Source organism: Vulpes vulpes, chromosome 9 (assembly GCF_048418805.1).
Source record: "Vulpes vulpes isolate BD-2025 chromosome 9, VulVul3, whole genome shotgun sequence".
NCBI classification, from domain to species: Eukaryota; Metazoa; Chordata; class Mammalia; order Carnivora; family Canidae; genus Vulpes; species Vulpes vulpes.
In genome coordinates this window covers 35,846,561-35,864,572 of record NC_132788.1, presented here as the reverse complement: position 1 = coordinate 35,864,572, position 18,012 = coordinate 35,846,561, and the positions used below count along the sequence as shown (strand labels likewise).

The 18,012-nt window shown below is 35.3% G+C and overlaps 1 protein-coding gene across 1 annotated transcript in view; it reads left to right on the top strand.

Annotated features, from left to right (window-relative positions):
• The window catches only part of MICU2 (mitochondrial calcium uptake 2), a 131,650-nt gene that overhangs the window by 43,105 nt on the left and 70,533 nt on the right, over positions 1 to 18,012 (top strand). Inside the window, exons 3-4 of the mRNA XM_025996662.2 lie at positions 16,496 to 16,527; positions 16,639 to 16,714. Coding sequence (XP_025852447.1) covers positions 16,496 to 16,527; positions 16,639 to 16,714 — 108 coding nt within the window. The remainder of the gene's footprint in view (positions 1 to 16,495; positions 16,528 to 16,638; positions 16,715 to 18,012) is intronic.

The following is an 18,012-nucleotide window of genomic DNA, read 5'->3' as shown; positions in this document are numbered from 1 at the left end:
TTGTTAGAAATAATTATACTTCTCCTTTTCTAAATGGATGCCCTTTATTCTTTTTTTCTTGCCTAATTGCTCTGTTAAGAACTTATAGACACTTGTTGAACTGATTGGTGAAAACAGGTGGTCATCCTTTCCTTCTTCCTAATCTTACTCTTAAGACTTTACCATTGAGTATATAGTTCTCTCTCATTTTACAAATATGCCCTTTATAGAACATCCCTTCTTTTCCTAGTACCTTAGGAAATTGAGTGTTTTTATAATGAAAAGATTGGATTTTGTCAGGTTCTCAGACTCATTGAAGTGATCATGTGGGGATTTTTCCTTTGATTCTATTAAGTGATGTAATACATGGATTGGTTTTTGTATCTTAATATGAAGGAATCCCTTGCATTCCAGGAATAAATCTCCTTTGGCCATGGTATATAATCCTTTTAACATGCTATTGAATTCTGTTTGCTAGTATTTTGTTGAGAATTTTTACACCGATATTAGCAAGGGGTATTGGCCTATGGTTTTCTTCTAATGTCTTTACTTTTGGCATCAGGGTAATAGTGGTCTCTTAGGGTGAGTTTAGACTTGTTTCCTTCTCTTCAATTTTTGGAAGAGTATGAAGAGTATTGGTGTTAATTCTTAATTTAAAATGATAGAATTCACTAGTGAGGCCATCAGGTCCTGGGCTTTTGTTTGTTGGACACTTCTTTATCACTGATTTAATCTCCATGTTTGAGTATATTCATATTTTCTATTTTTTCTGGGTTCATTTTGCTCATTTCATTATTTCTAGTTATTCACCCATTTCATCCAGGTTATCCAATTTTTTGGCATATTAATTACTCATAGTATTCTCTCAATTCTTTTTATTTCTGTAAAATCAGTAGTAATGTCCCCATTTTCATTTCTGATTTTAGTAATTTAACTTAAGCTTTTATTCTTTTATTATAACCAAACTAGGTAAAAATTTATATTTTGTTGATCTCTTTAAAGAACTAATTTTTGGTTTTGTTGATTTTCTTTACTGTTATTCTGTTCTGTTTTGTTTACCACCACTTAAATCTTTATTATTTTCTCCCTGTGCCAGCTTACAGTTTGGTTTGCACTTTTCTCTAGCTTCTTAATGTGTACAATTGATTTGAGATCTTCTTTGTTAATGTACACATTTATAGCAGTAAATTTCCCTGTAGGCAATGTTTTTTACTGTATCCAATAAGTTTTAATATGTTGTGATTTTATTCCCATTCTTTTGAAGGTATTTTGTAATTTCCCTTGTGATTGCTTCTTTGACCCATCGGTTATTTGAAGAGTGTGTTGTTTAATGTCCATAATATTTGTGAGTTTTTTAGTTTTCCTTCTGCTGCTTATTTCTAGTTTCATCCCACTGTTATTAGAAAAAAATATTTTATGTGATTTCAACTTTTAAATGTATAAAGACTTGATTTTTGGGATCCCTGGGTGGCGCAGGGGTTTTGCGCCTGCTTTTGGCCCAGGGCGCGATCCTGGAGACCCGGGATCGAATCCCACATCGGGCTCCCGGTGCATGGAGCCTGCTTCTCCCTCTGCCTGTGTCTCTGCCTCTCTCTCTCTCTCTCTCTCTCTCTCTCTCTGACTATCATAAATAAATAAAAATTTTAAAAAATTTATTTAAAAAAAAAGACTTGATTTTTAAACTAGCTTATGGTCTGTTCTGGAGTATTTCATGTGTATATGAAAAGTATGTATAAACTGATATTCTTAAGTGTTCTATTTATCTGTTAGGTCTAATTGGTATATAGTGTTATTCTGGTTTTCTAGTTCCTTTATTACTCTTCTTGGTGGTGGCTCTGTTCATTGTTAAAAGTAGAATATTGAAGTTTCTTATTGTAGAACTGCCTTTTTCCCTTCAATTCTGTCGATTTAAGCAGGTTCTTAAAAAGTGTATAAAGAGTAAGAGTGCATATTTTTCTTATTTATATTTGTTTATAAATAAAATACAGACTGCTGTAGTACAAATTCTAGTAGTACACTCTTGGCTTTTGGCATTATTAGTTTTTATATTTTGTTTTTGTTCTTGCAATTTTCTAATTCCTCTGCAAAATATAATATTGGTCTAAAAAAGAAAATTTTAAATGCTTCTTAAATGTACATTTAAAAGGTAAATGAAGCAAGAAGAAGCAATTGATTTTTAAAATAAGACTGTTGACCAGAAACGAGAATGCAGTGTCATATGAGTCAGAAAATGTTTGGTCAGTAGTATGGATGTTCCAGAAAGGTCTGGTAGAATGATAACTGGAAACAGGTTATTGGATTTGGTCACTAGCATGAGTCATTAGGACCTTGGGTAGATCAGTTTCATGAGAGTGGTGAGCAGTAAAAGAGAGAATTAGAAGGAATGAAAAAAGCAAGTATAGATTGCTTTTTCTAAGAATTTTGATTCTAAAGGATACAGAACGAAGAAGATGATATTATAGGAGAAAACAAAGGATAATGGAAGAATTCTTTAGAAATATTTTGCAGCCAATCAACTCTTCGTTATCAGAAATGTCAATGCTGTCTATGTCTTATACTATAATTTGTGCTCATTTGTTTGTGCGCTTCAAATAGAAGTTGTAAAAATTGATCATCCTCAAAATATTAAAGTATACCTGTAAATAATATGTATTAGTGTTTGTTTTCTTTTCACCTGATTCAGTGGTTCACTTCTTTGATTTTCATTAAACATTTGTATTTTCTTCTTCATCAAACTGTTACTCTTGTGCTTAATATCATCAGAGAATTTCCTCCCTTTTTCAGTTGAATCTAGTTTTTGCTTTACCTTATTTTAGCCACAGACTTATACTATTCTTCTAATCAAATTTAAAGTTTATGTGGCTTTTTTTCTTTGTTTCATTGTTGTTTTTATGCAACCCTTGGTTTAACCAATTTGGGCTCTTATAACTTTTGCACTTTTATTGTTCATTGGAATGCAATTAAACTCTATCAGAAGGCATTTAGTTAAATCAAGAATTCAGTAATTTGCAGGCCAAATAATACATTCTTTATGCATATGATGTACTTCATCTTCATTTTTCATCATGGATAAGAATAATAATAATCTTGGTTGCATTCCTATGGATCATGGTGAACAGCAAAACAAGGAAAACTAGAGCCAAGCCAATGACCCATGGTCTTCATGTATAAATAGAAAGAAACAAAGCAGTCTGAGATTTATTAGATCCTAAACTCATTTTTGCCTGGTTTGTACCTTTCAGAACTTTTTGCAAATAATATACTTTGCTAATGTTCTTTCAAGTGGATGCTGGATGCTTCTTCATTTTTTCCTGGGCTTGGGGGAGATCCTTAATTCCCCATTGCGTACTCTAAATACTATAAAAAGCATGCTCCTTTGAGAACTAGGTTATGTGATTGAAACATCATTTTCTCTTATTTAAGTTCTTTTACATTGAAATCTCTTTAGCCTTACAGTTCTTTGGTTCTCAATTCCAGGGACCTGTATTCTTATCATTCACATCCCATGTCCATTTCCTGGAATTGCTCCAATTTAGAAATTGCAAATTACAGAAGCCACTCTCTAGCAACAATGTATCAATTATCCTTCCATCTTACCCACTTCCTAATACCCAATACACCTATTCTTGGCCTCAGAAAAGCTTCTAATCTCAATTTTTCTATTATTCCCAAACTCTCAGCTCTTCTGGATTTTCTTCCTTTTCTGTAGCTTTTGTCATTTGTCACTTTGTCATTTTGTCACTCACTAATAGTTGCTTTTAAATATCTTTATCCTTTTTAAAGGATAAACCTTGCCTGCCAAGAACTATTGGGAGAAAATCACATTATTGTGCAGTTTGGAGCCACTAAATTCATGTTCTTCAACTTCACTTAGATTCTCTAAAGCACTTAGACATCCCTCATTAGCTTTCTCCTAGTGGTGTGCTCCTCACCCTAAGACTAATTCCGCCACCATCTCCTCTAGTTTTGTCATTCTTTTTATCTCTACTGCCTCCTCCTCTGAAATTTACAGGTGGTCTTATGTCTTTACTATCTTGAAAAAATCCCTAACATGATCTTACTTCTCTCTGGCTGTTCTCTCCTCAACCAGATTTCAGCCATCTATGCTCCTTCCTTTATAGCCCACTTATTCCCTCGTACACCACAACCTGGCTGCTTCTCTCACCTCTCTACTGAATATTATCTTTAAGATTACCAGTGACCAAATTGCCAAGACCAATGGCTGCTTTTTCTGCCTACTTCTTAATTGATCTTTTAACAGCATTTACTCTCTCCTTGAAACTTCATTCTCCCCAAGACACATTCCCTAGTTTGTTGGGTTTGTTTTTTGTTTTTTGTTTTTTGTTTTTTTTTTTTTTGCTAACAAATATATTCATTACTTTTCAGTTGCTTTTATGATTCCTTGTCTTCCTGTCAACTCTTAAATGCCCATGGGCCCTTAAGCTCTACTCACTTTATAATCCCTGAATGATTTTATTATCACTTGTGACTGTTACTTTAGACATTTTTGTCTTTAACCTAAAACTCTTAGCTGTCCATTAGAAACTTGTGTTACCCCACAGACATTGAAAACTCAACATGTCTGAAATTAATTCATCATCTTTCTAATTAAGTCTTTTCCTGTATCTTTGTGATGGCACAACTCTCATCACATCCCTAAGTCACTCCGTCTTTTGGGAGTTTTCATAAACCTCTCCATCTGCCTCATCTTTTATATCCAGTTCATCACCAAGACCTGCTTGTTCTGCCTCCTTCATTTCTCTTTTATTTGTCTTTCTCTATTTTTATTTCTTTTGCTTTATTTTAGGCTCTCAGCACTTCTCTCTGGATTATTGCAACAACCCCCTTTCCTTCAGTCTAGACATCTTTTTCCCATACCAACAATTGTTCCTTTTACTCTCCTACTTAAAATTACTTAGCATTTCCCATAACTTTTAGCTTAACACTCGGAGCCCTTGTTGCACTGACTTTTACCTCCTCTGTTTTATGCTCTTTGCTTCATTCATACAGAGCAACTTAAGAACCAACTCTTTTGTAATAAGGCTATGTATGTAACAAAGCAGTAATATATCCTTGCCATGAGAAGTACACTTCATTTGGAGAAATAGTCAAATTTATAAAACTAAAAGGCAGCCTATGAAATGGGAGAAGATATTGCAAAGATATTATCAGATAAAGGGCTAGTATCCAAAATCTATAAAGAATTTATCAAACTTAACACCCCAAAAAACAAAAGATCCAGTTCAAGAAATGGGCAGAAGACATGAACAGACATTTCTTCAAAGACATTCAACTGGCCAACAGACAAATGAAAAAATGCTCAACATCACTCGGCATCATGCAAATACAATTCAAAACCACAATGAGATACCACCTCACACTGGTTAGAATGGCTAAAATTAACAACTCGGGGAAATAGATGTTGGCAAGGACGCAGAGAAAGGAGAACCCTCTTACACTGCTAGTGGGAATGCAACCTGGTGCAGCCACTCTGGAAAACAGTATGGACATTCTTTAAAAAGTTAAAAATAATGTTACGTTAAAGTATTTTATAAAGTATAAACTTATCTGTCTGCCACTATCACCTCCCTAACCTGAACACTTGTTATTCTCTTAGCTCACTCCATTCTAGCCACATGGGCACCTTGCTTTTCCTCAAACAATAAACATGCTCCCACCCTACAGCCTTTGCACTGGATGTCCCCTTTGCCTGAAACACATTGTCCAGATATCTTTTGGCTAATCCTTCCGTTTGCCCTAATTGCCTACTCAGGGAAGAAATGTTATCTCACACCACACACACACCTATCCATTCATTCTGCTGCCCTTTTAATCCCTTTTACCTTGTTCAGGTTTTTCTCCTAGCACTTATAACAATCTAATATATACTATATCTGATTTACTTAATTTTCTAAGTTTATTGTTTATTATCTGTGCTCCACCCCCAGAATGCTTGTTCCATGACAACAGGGATTTTTGTCTATTGTGCTCAGTGTCATAGACCAAATGTTCAGAAAAGCACTTGATACACAGTGGGTGTTCATTAACAAGTTTCTACTAGAGTTCCAAGAGTAAGCAGTTACACAAGTAAGGAGGTGAACTGAACCAAAAGTATAAATTTAAGACTTTTCAGCGAATTTGTGCTATTTAAAGTTAAGATACTTGATGAGATTGTAAAAGTGAGTTTAGATAGAAAAGATAAGCAGTAAAAATGAGCTCTGAAGTATTCTGGCATTTAGAGTTGGAGAGATGAGAGAGAAAGCAGTAAAAGAAACTGAGTAGGGGCAGTTAAAGAAGAAAACCAGTAAAGTAGAGTGTTGCAAAGTGCAGGAAAGTATTTCCAGGAGGAAGGAATAATCAACCATGAAAAATGTCAGTAACAAGTCAAGTAAGACAAGGAGTAAAAATTGGCTGTTGGAGGTGGTATGGAGCAGATGGCAAAGTAGGAAGATACTGAGTTCACCTCTTCCCATAAACAGACCAAGCCTGCAACTACATGTAGAGCAACTCACTCTGAGAATAACCTGAAATTAGCACAATAGGTATTCCATAGCTAGAGACATGAAGAAAAAGCCAAATCTAAATGAGTGGGACATGATGAGGTACAGAACCAGATCCCCAGCAGAGAAAACTACAAGCCAAAAGGATATCAAAGGCACAGAGGTTTACCCTGCAGAAAGAGGGGGTCAGGCCCAAAGTTGGGCACCCCCACCCTGTGGATCACACCCCATGATATCTGGCTTTGAAAATCAGTAGAGCTTAACTGCCTGAGGGATCTTCAATTTTTTGGAATAGTTTGAGTTTACCTTTTCAGAGAACCAGCTCTTATTTATATTGATCTTTTCTTAAATTTCTATTTCATTTATTTGTCTGATCTTTATCATTCCTTCCCTGCTACTAACTCTCACCACTTTTATTCAACATGGTACTAGGAGTGCCAGCCATGGCCATCAGACCAAAAAAGGAAATAAAAGGCATCCAATTGGAAAAGAAATAAAATTGTCCCTATTTGCAGATGATAGGTTACTGTGTATAGAAACCATAAGGGCACCACCAAAAAGCTGTTAGAACTAATAAGTGAATTCATTAAAGTTACAAGATACAAAATTAATATTGTTACATTCTATTGCCTAATTACAGACTAGCAGAAAGAGAAATCAAGAAAACAGTCTCATTTACAATTGCACCAAAAAGTGTAAGATACCCAGGAATAAATTTAACCAAGGAAAAAAAAAGAAAAAAAAAAAATTTAACCAAGGAGGTGAAAGACCTATACTCTGAAAACTATAAGACATTGATGAAAGATATTGAAGATGACACAGATAAATGGGAAGGTATACCATGCTTGTGCATTAGAAAAATAAATATGGTTAAAATGTCCATACTTCCCAAAGCAATCTACAGATTCAGTGCAATCCCTATCAAAATTTCAGTAGCATTTTTTCACAGAACTAGAACAGATCTTAAAATTTGCATGGAACCACAGAAGACCCATAATAAACAAAGACAGTCTTGAGAAAACAGCAGAGCTGGAGGTATCACACTCCAGATTTGAAACTATCCTCCAAAATCATAGTAATCAAAACAGTATGGTATTGGCACAAAAATAGACACATAGATCAATGGAACAAAATAGAGCCCAGAAATAAACTCACATTTATATGGTCACAATCTACAACAAAGGAGACAACATTACAAAATGGGAGAAAAGACACTTTTTTTAATCAGTGGTGTTGGGAAATCTGGACAGCTACATGCAAAAGAATGAAACTGAACCACTGTCTTTTACCACATTAAAAATAAACTAAAATGGATTGAAGACCTAAACATGAGACCTGAAACCATAAAATTCCTAAAAGAAAACATAAGTGAAAAACTCTTGGACATCGATCTTGGCAATATTCTTTTGGATCTGCCTCCTCAGGTAAGGACCACAAAAGTAATAATAAATAGTTGGGACTACAGCAAATTGAAAAGCTTTTGCATAGCAAGGAAACTATCAATAAAATGAAGAGGCATCCTATTGAGTGGGAAAGATATTTGGAAATGATATATCTGATAAGGGGTTAATATCCAAAATATGTGAAGAACTCCTACAACTCAACACCAAAAAAAAAAATAATCTGATTAAAACATGAGTAGAGGGCCTCAATAGACAGTTTTCCAAAGGAAACAAACACATGGCCAGTAGACACATGGCAAGATGCTGAACATCACTAATCACCAGAGAAATACAGATCAAAATCACAACGACATCACCTGTCAAAATGGGTAGTATCAAAAAGAAAAGAAATGTAAGTATTGGCAAGGATATGGGAAAAAGGGAACCCTTGTGCACTGTTGGTAAGAATGTAAATTGGCACAACTACTGTGAAAACAGTATGGTGGTTCTTCAAAAAATTAAGATTAGAATTACTGTGTGATCCAGTATTTACCTAAAGAAAATGAAAACACTGATTTGAAAAGGATCTGCACCCCTGTGTTCATTGCAGCATCATTTATAATAGCCAAGATACGGAAGCAACTCAAATGTCCTTCAGTGGATAAATGGATTAAGATGCAGTGTGTTTGGAACAAATCTATGCTTGTGAACATAGCATAATATATAAACTTAACCAATCACTATGTTGTACACCCGAAACTAATGTTATGTATGTTCAACTATACTCATAAAAAAAGAAGGGAGAGAAAAGATATGATACATCTTTATACCACAATGGAATATTGCTCAGCCATTTAAAAAAAATGAAGTCTTATTATTTACAGCAACATTGATGGACCTAAAGGGGGTCCACAGGGCAGCCCCAGTGGCTCAGCAGTTTAGTGCCACCTTCAGCCCAGGGCCTGATCCTGGAGACCCAGGATCGCGTTCCGTGTCGGGCTCCCTGCATGGGGCCTGCTTCTCCCTCTGCCTAGGTCTTTGCCTCTCTCTCTCTCTCTCTCTCTCTCATGAATAAACTCTTTTAAAAAAATAAATAAATAAAAATAAAAACCAAAACAAACGAATAAACAAAATAGAAACACTCTGATAAATACAAAAAATGGACCTAAAGGGTCCCTATTAGGCTAAGTGAAATGTGGAATCTAAAAACCAAAACAAATGAACAAACAAAATAGAAACACTCTGATAAATACAAAAAATGGAGTTGGTGGTTGCCAAAGGGGAGATGGGTTGTGGAATGGGTAAATAGCTGAGAGGGATTAAGAGGTACAAACTTCCAGTTCTCAGATAAATAGTTCAAGGGAATGTAAAGCACAGTGTAGGGAATATAGTCAGTAATATTGTAATAACTTTGTATGGTGACATATGGTAGCTACACTTGCCATAGTGAGCATTTTGTAATGTGTGTTAAATGTTGAATCGCTGTGTTGTACATGTGACATTAACATAATAGTGTTTGCCAACTATACTTCAATTAGAAAAACAAATAAGTAAATGAATGGATTGACCACTGGATTTGGCAACATGAGGGTTTAGTGGTGATTTTCATAGGTACAATTTTGGTGGAGTGGTATGAAGATGAAAGCCTATCTAAGGTAGTTTTTAGTGGACATGGGAAAAGAGAAAATGGGAAAAAACAAATATAGATACTGAGGGATTTGCTGTAAAAAGGAGAAAGTTGAAGCAGTAGATAGAAGTGGAAGTGAGTTCAAGGAAGAGTTTTTTTAAGATGGGAAAAACAATTGTGTATGTATAGACAGATGAGAGAAAAACTTGACAGTGAAGAAAAGAAAGAGAAGAATTTCTAGGACCCAGCATTTCCACTCCTAGGTAGACCATACAAGAGAAGTAAAAACATATCTCCACACAAAAACTTGCACATGAATGTTCATAGCAACGTTATTCACAATAGCCAAAAAATAGAAATGACCTAAAGGTTCACCAACAGATGAATGGTTCAACAAAACATGGTAGATTTATACAATGAAATCTTACCCGGCTCTTTTAAAAAATGAAGTACTGATACATGCAATAACTTGCATGAACCTTGAGGACATAATGCTTGATGAAAGAAGCCAGTCACAAAAGGCCCCATATTATATGAGTCCATTTATATGGCATGTCCAGAATACACAGATCTCTAGAGACAGAAAGGAGATTAGCAGTTGCCTAGGAGTGGGGGAGAAGGAGTGACGGCTAATGGATTTTTCATTCTTTTGGGGGTAATGACATGTTCTGAAATTAGATTGTAGTGATGAGTGTACAATTCTGTGAATATACAAAAAACTATTGAACTATACAGCTTAAATGGATGGTTTTTATGGTTTATGAAATATAATAAAGCTATATAAAATGCATGTATAAAAAATACTAATCCTATACCCAATTGAAAATACTAGTTTTAAAATTACGATATTTAAAAAAAATTACAATATTTTAGGAAACATAAATGGAGACACTAAAATAATAAAAACATGACTATATGCTTTTCTAAAGCAGAGAACTCCTGTGGGTCTAAGGCGGTATGTAACCAAAATATTCATCTAGGGTAATTCTAATAGAAAAGTGAACTGATTTATAGGAGGTAGCTTGTCTTTATATAATCAAAAATTTTAAAAGCACAGATTGATGATAGACTCATTTTACAAAAAAGAATTGATGTGTTAGGCCTCCAAGGACTTTTAGGCACTCTTTAGGCCTAAAAGGCCATATGGACATAGAGCCAGTTGCTATTATCATTTTTAATGGTGAAAGATTGACTGCCTTCAGGATCAAGAACTAGGCAAGGCTCTTCACTCTTACCACTTGTATTCAACAGTGTGCTGGAAGTTCTAGCCAGTGCCAAAAGGCAAGAAAAAAAGAAATGAGACCAATAGATTTGAAAGGAAGAACTAAAGTGGTCTTTGGTCAGAGACATGATTACCTATGTAGAAAATCCCAAAACATCTACAAATAATAAAACTACTAAAATAAGTGAGTTATCAGGGTCAAGATATAGCATCTCTACACAAAAGTCAGTTTTTCTTTATACTAGCAATCTTTGGATGTCATGCTAAGTTTCGTATACTTTCTCCTACATGTTCTAGCAAACTACCTTGATCACCTACTCAAAGAGAAAATAGAAGTCTTTAGGTAGCAATTACCTCAGCTTCCTGCCACCAAAACTACCACACACTCTTCCCTCCTCATCACAGTAGAAGTAACTGACTGGCCCCACTCTGTTCCTACAGTGCTCCAACTCTCCTTGTCTCAGAACTGCACATGCTGTTCCCAGAATGCTTTAAACCCCTTTTCTCTGAGCTAATTCATGCATACCTTAAGATGTTCACTTCAGCATCTCTTGTTTGGAGATTTCCCCATCTTCCCCTCACCCTATTACTTACTTTCTAGCTGCTGTATTTACCCCTTTACATCAGGTTTGTTTTTTTTTTTTTTAAAGATTTTATTTATTTATTCATGAAAGACACAGAGAGAGGCAGAGGGAGAAGCAGGCTCCCTGCAAGGAGCCTGATATGAGACTTGATCCCAGGACCCCGGGATCAGGACCTGAGTCCAAGGCAGATGCTCAACCACTGAGCCACCGAGGTGCCCCATACATCAGTTTTAAAATGTAATTTAATTATTTGTTGTGTAAATAAAGAGACCTATTGCTGTTATTATATACTACATTACTATTTCTGCTGGAATATTTTTGTATTCTGTGTTCTGTGTAATGTTATTATTTCACAGTACTTGAGGTTGCAAAAAATAGTCACTTTTTTTTCCCCTTCAAAAATAATTTAAATATATTTGAAGAGCAGTTTAGCAAAGTTGACAAGTAGGCGAGTTTCAGACATTTTCGGAGGTCACTGTTTGTCTCCCTGTGGAAGAAATACCAACCAGAGGATATCTCTTGCTCTCATTATTTAAATATTCCAGTAGAAATGAGCAAACCACATACTTTGTTGAAGGAAAATAGCACCATTTAATTTGCCCTCCTTTTTTTTCCCTCCAGTTATCACTTTTATTTAGTAATATTAGGAAGTTTTGCTAATATGTCATTTTCTCCCTTAGTTTTCATATTAGCTGTGATTGAATTCAAGCAAGTATTGGAGTAACTAGTTCTGTCATACTATTTTTAACATTGATGCCAAGTTGTTCCATATATTCATGCAAAAGACCTGAAATGATGGCAGTGTCTCTGCTGTCTAATTGTTATGTATCAAAGGCTGCTTACTTCCAGCAAAGTGAACTGGAATTAGATACCATTAATAATGTTTTTATAGTTACAATCATCAAATAACTTTATTTTGGCTAGCAGCAAAGATTTATTCGACCTGTAATAATACTTAATATGTATTAATGCAGTTTTATGTATTTTAAGTATTAAAATGGCTGTTTGTCTTTAACAAGATTTGCTTGTTCCTGATTTTTACCTTGGAAATCCTCTGTAAACAGTGAAAGCCACATGGCGGAATTTCTATAAAGAGGTGGAGACCTTTAAAAACATTCTACTTCCTGAGCCAGAATTCCATTGTAGTGCTTCATAGATCTTCAAGATCTGTGCTTCCCCCTGCCAAGAAAAGCCACAATGTATTTGCCATTCTTCAAGCTCATGTAATAAAACATTACAGCCTCAACTCTAGCTCTACCTTTTTGCTGTTTTTCCCCCATTCTGTTATTTCCATATATGAGTACATGAATATATATGAAATAGGTATGCATATAAAAAGACTGGGTTTTTTTATATATTTCCAAAGAAAGGAAAGCAAGAATTTTCCCCTCCCTCCAAGAAAAAACCAGACAGACAAAACAAACACACACACACACACACACACACACACACACACAATTTTAGATAATTTAAAATGGGTTTTGGGACGCCTGGGTGGCTCAGCGGTTTAGCACCTGCCTTCGGCTCGGGGCCTGATCCTGGAGACCCGGGATTGAGTCCCACGTCGGGCTCCCTGCATGGAGCCTGCTTCTCCCTCTGCCTGTGTCTCTGCCTCTCTCTCTCTCTCTCTCTCTCTGTGTCTCTCATGAATAAATAAATAATAAAATCCTTAAAAAAAATAAAAAATAAAAATAAATAAAATCCTTTAAAAAAACTTGAAATAAAAAATAAGATAAATTAAAAAATAAAATAAAATTTTAATATAATTTTATTTATATTTTTATTAAAAATAAAATAAAATTTTAAGAATGAAATGGGTTTCATTCTTAAATAGAAAAATGTGGCCCAAAATATTTGGGTATATTTAATATGTCCTGATGTTGTAGTTGCTGTCAGAAGAATGAAAGTCGTGGTTTATCATACCATAGACCATGGACCTCTTATTTTGATCTGTGGTATCCTCAGTACAGTGCATGAACAAGTGGTATACAGGTAGGCACACCTGGGTGAGACACTTTCTACCCTGGTGTTCTGAGTTTGAAACATCACAACCCCTTCTCTTACTGAAAGAAAAGTTTATTGACTTAGGAGGAAGAAGAAACAAGAGAAATTAAATGTTTACCCCTAGTAGCTCTGACTTATTTTTTTAATCTAAAAATGAGTTTTATGTAAGAGAATGACCTCTTTTTGTCAGCTAAAATGATTTGTCATTTAAAAAATTATTGATTCCATTTTGAAGAGCATTTCATACAAGAGAAGCTCATTAGGTACATTAGTTTCTCCATTTTTGATAAACATGTATGCTAGTACCAGCAGAACTTGTAATCAACATGAAATAACCAGTGTTCCCTCTCTAACCATCCCATGTTTAATCATTCAGTTCTGTGAAATTTCCCCGAAGTGTTGAGAGTGGTCCACAGGTTCCCAATTGCTACTTTAATAGAAATGAAGACATCTAACACCTGTTTTTGAAAAATCTTGATGAGAAGAGAAATCCTCGAGTGCCCACATTGTGACCTAATTCCTCTTGCCTGTCAGCCTTATTTGTTTTATTTGTAAAATGAGGATAATAATTATTAACCACTTAAAGGCAGGGATCTGAATAAGAAGACTTCCTGGAATCTTTTCTAATTTTTTTTTTCAGTTATTCACTCAACCAATATTTAAATGCTAATCACTGAGCTACATAAAAGGAAGGACAGATATGGAATCTGCCTCAATAGGGTTTTATAGTTTCATTCTTACATGTGATTTTTGTAGTTCATGACTTTATTGTTGTATTTTATTCATATGGTATTGAATTTTACTGGCTTAGGTATTTGGCATCAAGACTTCTAGCCACAGGGAAGCAAAGGCTACCTTCTTTCCTCACTCAGTATTAAGTAGAAGGATTTTTTAAGCACATAAATTGTTAAAAGACCAAAAAGAAATCTAGATATGAAGCAAATATAAGACCCCTTAGAAATAATCTTATTACTTAGAAACCACCCATGTTGTCAACTTCAAGATGTCAATTATTACTTCCTAGAATCCTTTTTTCTGTTGGGTACAAGGATTAATCTCTTTGGGGAGTAACCTTAATTGTTTAAAAATAAAAGTGCCTAAGGTAATGAATAATTTGAACATGAAGAACAACATAAGGTATGTGAATCGTGATCAATTTCTTTTTTTTAATTTCTTTTTTTAATAGAATATACAAAGGTAGATAAAAATATATGTATTACATATTTTTCTGGGGTTTGTTATCAGCATTGTATTACCATCATCTCTCTATATACACATTCACACAAACCCTTAGGCTTGTGATTTAGGTGATAACTTTTGACTATTTGATGATCTAAGGGCATATTAGCGCCTAACATTAGAATCTAGGGTTCTTTGTCATTAGATGACACATTGTTTAAAATTATCCCAAAATAGTAACACCTAAGTTTATAAACATTTATCATAGATGTTTCTAAAAATGATACAGTCATATCTGCAACCACTATTTTCTTTTTTTTTTCTTTTTTTTTTTTTTTTAAGGATTTTATTTATTTATTCATGAGAGGCAGAGACCAGGCAGAGGGAGAAGCAGGCTCCATGCAGGGAGCCCAACGTGGGACTCAATCCTGGGATCACAACCTGAGCCAAAGGCAGTGCTAAGCTGCTTAGCCAGCCAGGCTGCCCACAACCACTGTTTTCATTAATAATACAAAACTAAAGGGTTCCATTAAAAAAAAAAAAAAAACACTAAAGGGCGCTTGGTTGGCTCCGTGGTTGAGCCTTTGGCTCAGGCCATGATCCTGGGGTCCTGGGATCAAGTTCCACATTGGGCTCCCCATGGGGAGCCTGCTTCTCCTTCTGCCTATGTCTCTGCCTCTCTCTCTCTCTCTCTCTGAGTCTCTCATAAATAAATAAAATCTTTAAAAAAAATAATGCAAAATTAAAATTCTGACAATTTGTTAACACCAAATGATAGAATGTGTCCCCGATAGATATATAGTCCAAATTAAGCATCCTAAAGTACAGAAAAGGCACATCTGAAAGTATTCATTTTTTTTAACCTGTTACCTGAACTTTCATAGACCATGTAATTATACTGAAGGAACTTCATAGATAAGATAATCTTGAAGCAGAAAGGGAAGTTTGTGATGCATATGACTTATGTAAGAAAGTAAAACATTTTTCAGCATTCTGGATGTGTAAATGACTTGAGGCCATCTTCAAAATAAGTCTCAACAAAAGAAGCACCTGATTGCTTTAGAATTATAGTGGATATGGATGGCTGGGTGGCTCAGCAGTTGAGCATCTGCCGTTGGCTCAGGGTGTGATCCTGGGGACCTGAGATCGAGTCCCACATTGGGCTTCCTGCATGAAGCCTGCTTCTCCTTCTGCCAGTGTCTCTCTGCCTCTCTCTCTGTCTCTCATGAATAAATAAAATATTTTTAAAAAATTATAGTGGATAAGAGGAAAATGATGTAAGCAATAATGAGGATGTCTAAACACCTGAAAGAATTATAAATCTGTTGTCCAATAGGAAATTATTAAAAATAACTTTGGAATGTATAGTCACGTTGGCTAGACTTTTCAATTGACTAGAGAGCTGAAAAACTTAAGAGAATTTTTAGGGTTTAAAAGGGCAGCTTTGTATTTTTTTAATCAGTGAAAGCAAAAAGACAGATTTTTTTTTAATCAGGTTTGACAAGAATTTATTTATGATGCAGACAACTAAGAGAAGTAAAATATGGTGATAAGATTTTATATGTCTAGGGGATCCCTGGATGGTTCAGCGGTTTAGTGCCTGCCTTTGGCCCAGGGCATCATCCTGGAGGCCTGGGATCGAGTCCCATGTAGGGCTTCCCGCATGGAGCCTGCTTCTCCCTCTGCCTGTCTCTGTCTCTGTCTCTGTCTCTCTCTCTCTCTGTGTCTCTCATGAATAAATAAATAAAATATTTTTTTAAAAAGATTTTATATGTCTGAAATAGGGTAAGTGAAATTGAAAAGTAGGTCTTAAAAACAACCCATGATGTCTTTGTGTTTAGACTTAGAATTCTCCAGCTCATAACTTTGGTTTAAAGAGACGAGCTAAATTGCCTAAGTTTTATTTCCTTAGAAATATTTAGTTGTCTGTTTTGTCTTTTAAATGATTTTCGTTCTTAGTAGAAGTTGAGTTTTACCAAGGAATGTGGATATTAAATAATGTTTCTTCTTTGCTGTAGGTAAAACTGCAGTAAAGAAGCTGACAAAAAAGGTAAGCAGGATGTATGGGAGAGAGTTCTTTCTCCCTTTCTTTTTGTTTTCTTGGTGACAAAAAAATGAACTTTTATAAGTTAAATTTAAAGATTTTAATGTGCATTCAAAGGATATCGAGGATATACTGGCAGGAATCCAACCAACTCGTTCTGGAGCAACCTTTTTCAGAGACCTTGGTGATAAAGGTAATTTTGACTTGTTAAATTTCTGTTTACTTGCTTTATTTAACCAGGATGTTGTTAAGGAATTGTTGTGAGGCCAGCAACAGTATGGTAGAGAATATACAGTAGAGAACCTACCTAAAAAATGTTTTAATGCCAAGTTCTTTAATGTTTTTAAATTATAATAAAATACTCCCTAAGGAAGAAATAACTTTCTCAAGAGAGATTACAACTTAATTATTAAAACATCAGTTTTATTTAAAGCTGGGGGAGGAGGAATGTGGCAAAAGAACGCCTCGGGGAGTTCCGAGGAACACCAACATTTAAGGGAGTAGAAGAGGAAGCAGTGCCCTTGAAAGAGACTAGGGATGAGGAGAGGCAACTTTGGTAAATGACCACTATGAAGAAAAAGCAAAAGGTGGCCTGGCTGGATAGCATTAGAGAAACAGAGATTTTTATAAAGAGGTTAGAAGAGAAAAGTCCTGGAATTAGCATTGAAGCAGAAAAAAATGAGTAACTTCCATTTCAGAAGTCTGTGAAGGTACCAGTACCCTTAGTGGCGATCCAAGTTTTGGATTCGGCAAGACTACACATAAAATGAATAGGTTAAAGAGGTGTACTGTGGAAAGAGAATTTCAGAGAGCACAGTAGGAAAATTTGGGTAGAAGTAAAGGAGTAGAGGAGTAGGAGATTGGTTCAGTCAGGAAAGGTGAAGGATAGACCAGCATCCAGATGTATAAGCAAAGAGGAGAGATACCATTTTGGAAAGGGGGATGAGGCTGCTAAGGATAGTTGGACATAAACCAGAGAGTTAATGTAGAGCCTAAATCATATATCCCTTTATAGGGAAGTGAAGAGTTTAGACCTTATCCTAAGAAGAGTGCATTGCTATTGAAAAGTAAGAAAATGACAAATCAGAGTAGAACAGTCACTCTGAGGTTTGAATGGATTGAGGGAGCAAAAGAAACAGGAGGTTTTGCAATAACAGCAAGGGGTTATAGGCTAGAGAAGAGGTAGTAGAAATGGAGAGAAGAGGATAAATTTGATAGGTATTTTGGTGATAGAATTAGGATTTAATGAGTGATTGGTTATGAGAAGGGAGGAAGAAAAAGGAATCGTGTATAGTGCTCAAGTTTCTGGTTTGATCAGCAAGGTGAATGGTTGTGCCATTCACCAAGATACATGGATCATAAGGAAAAGACTAAGTTGGGGGAGGAAAAGGCAGGGAATGAGTCCAGTTTAGGACATACTGAGTTCAGATTTAAGAATTGTGAGCCATCTAAATGGCAATTGAAGTCACAGTTACAGATGCAACCATGCAG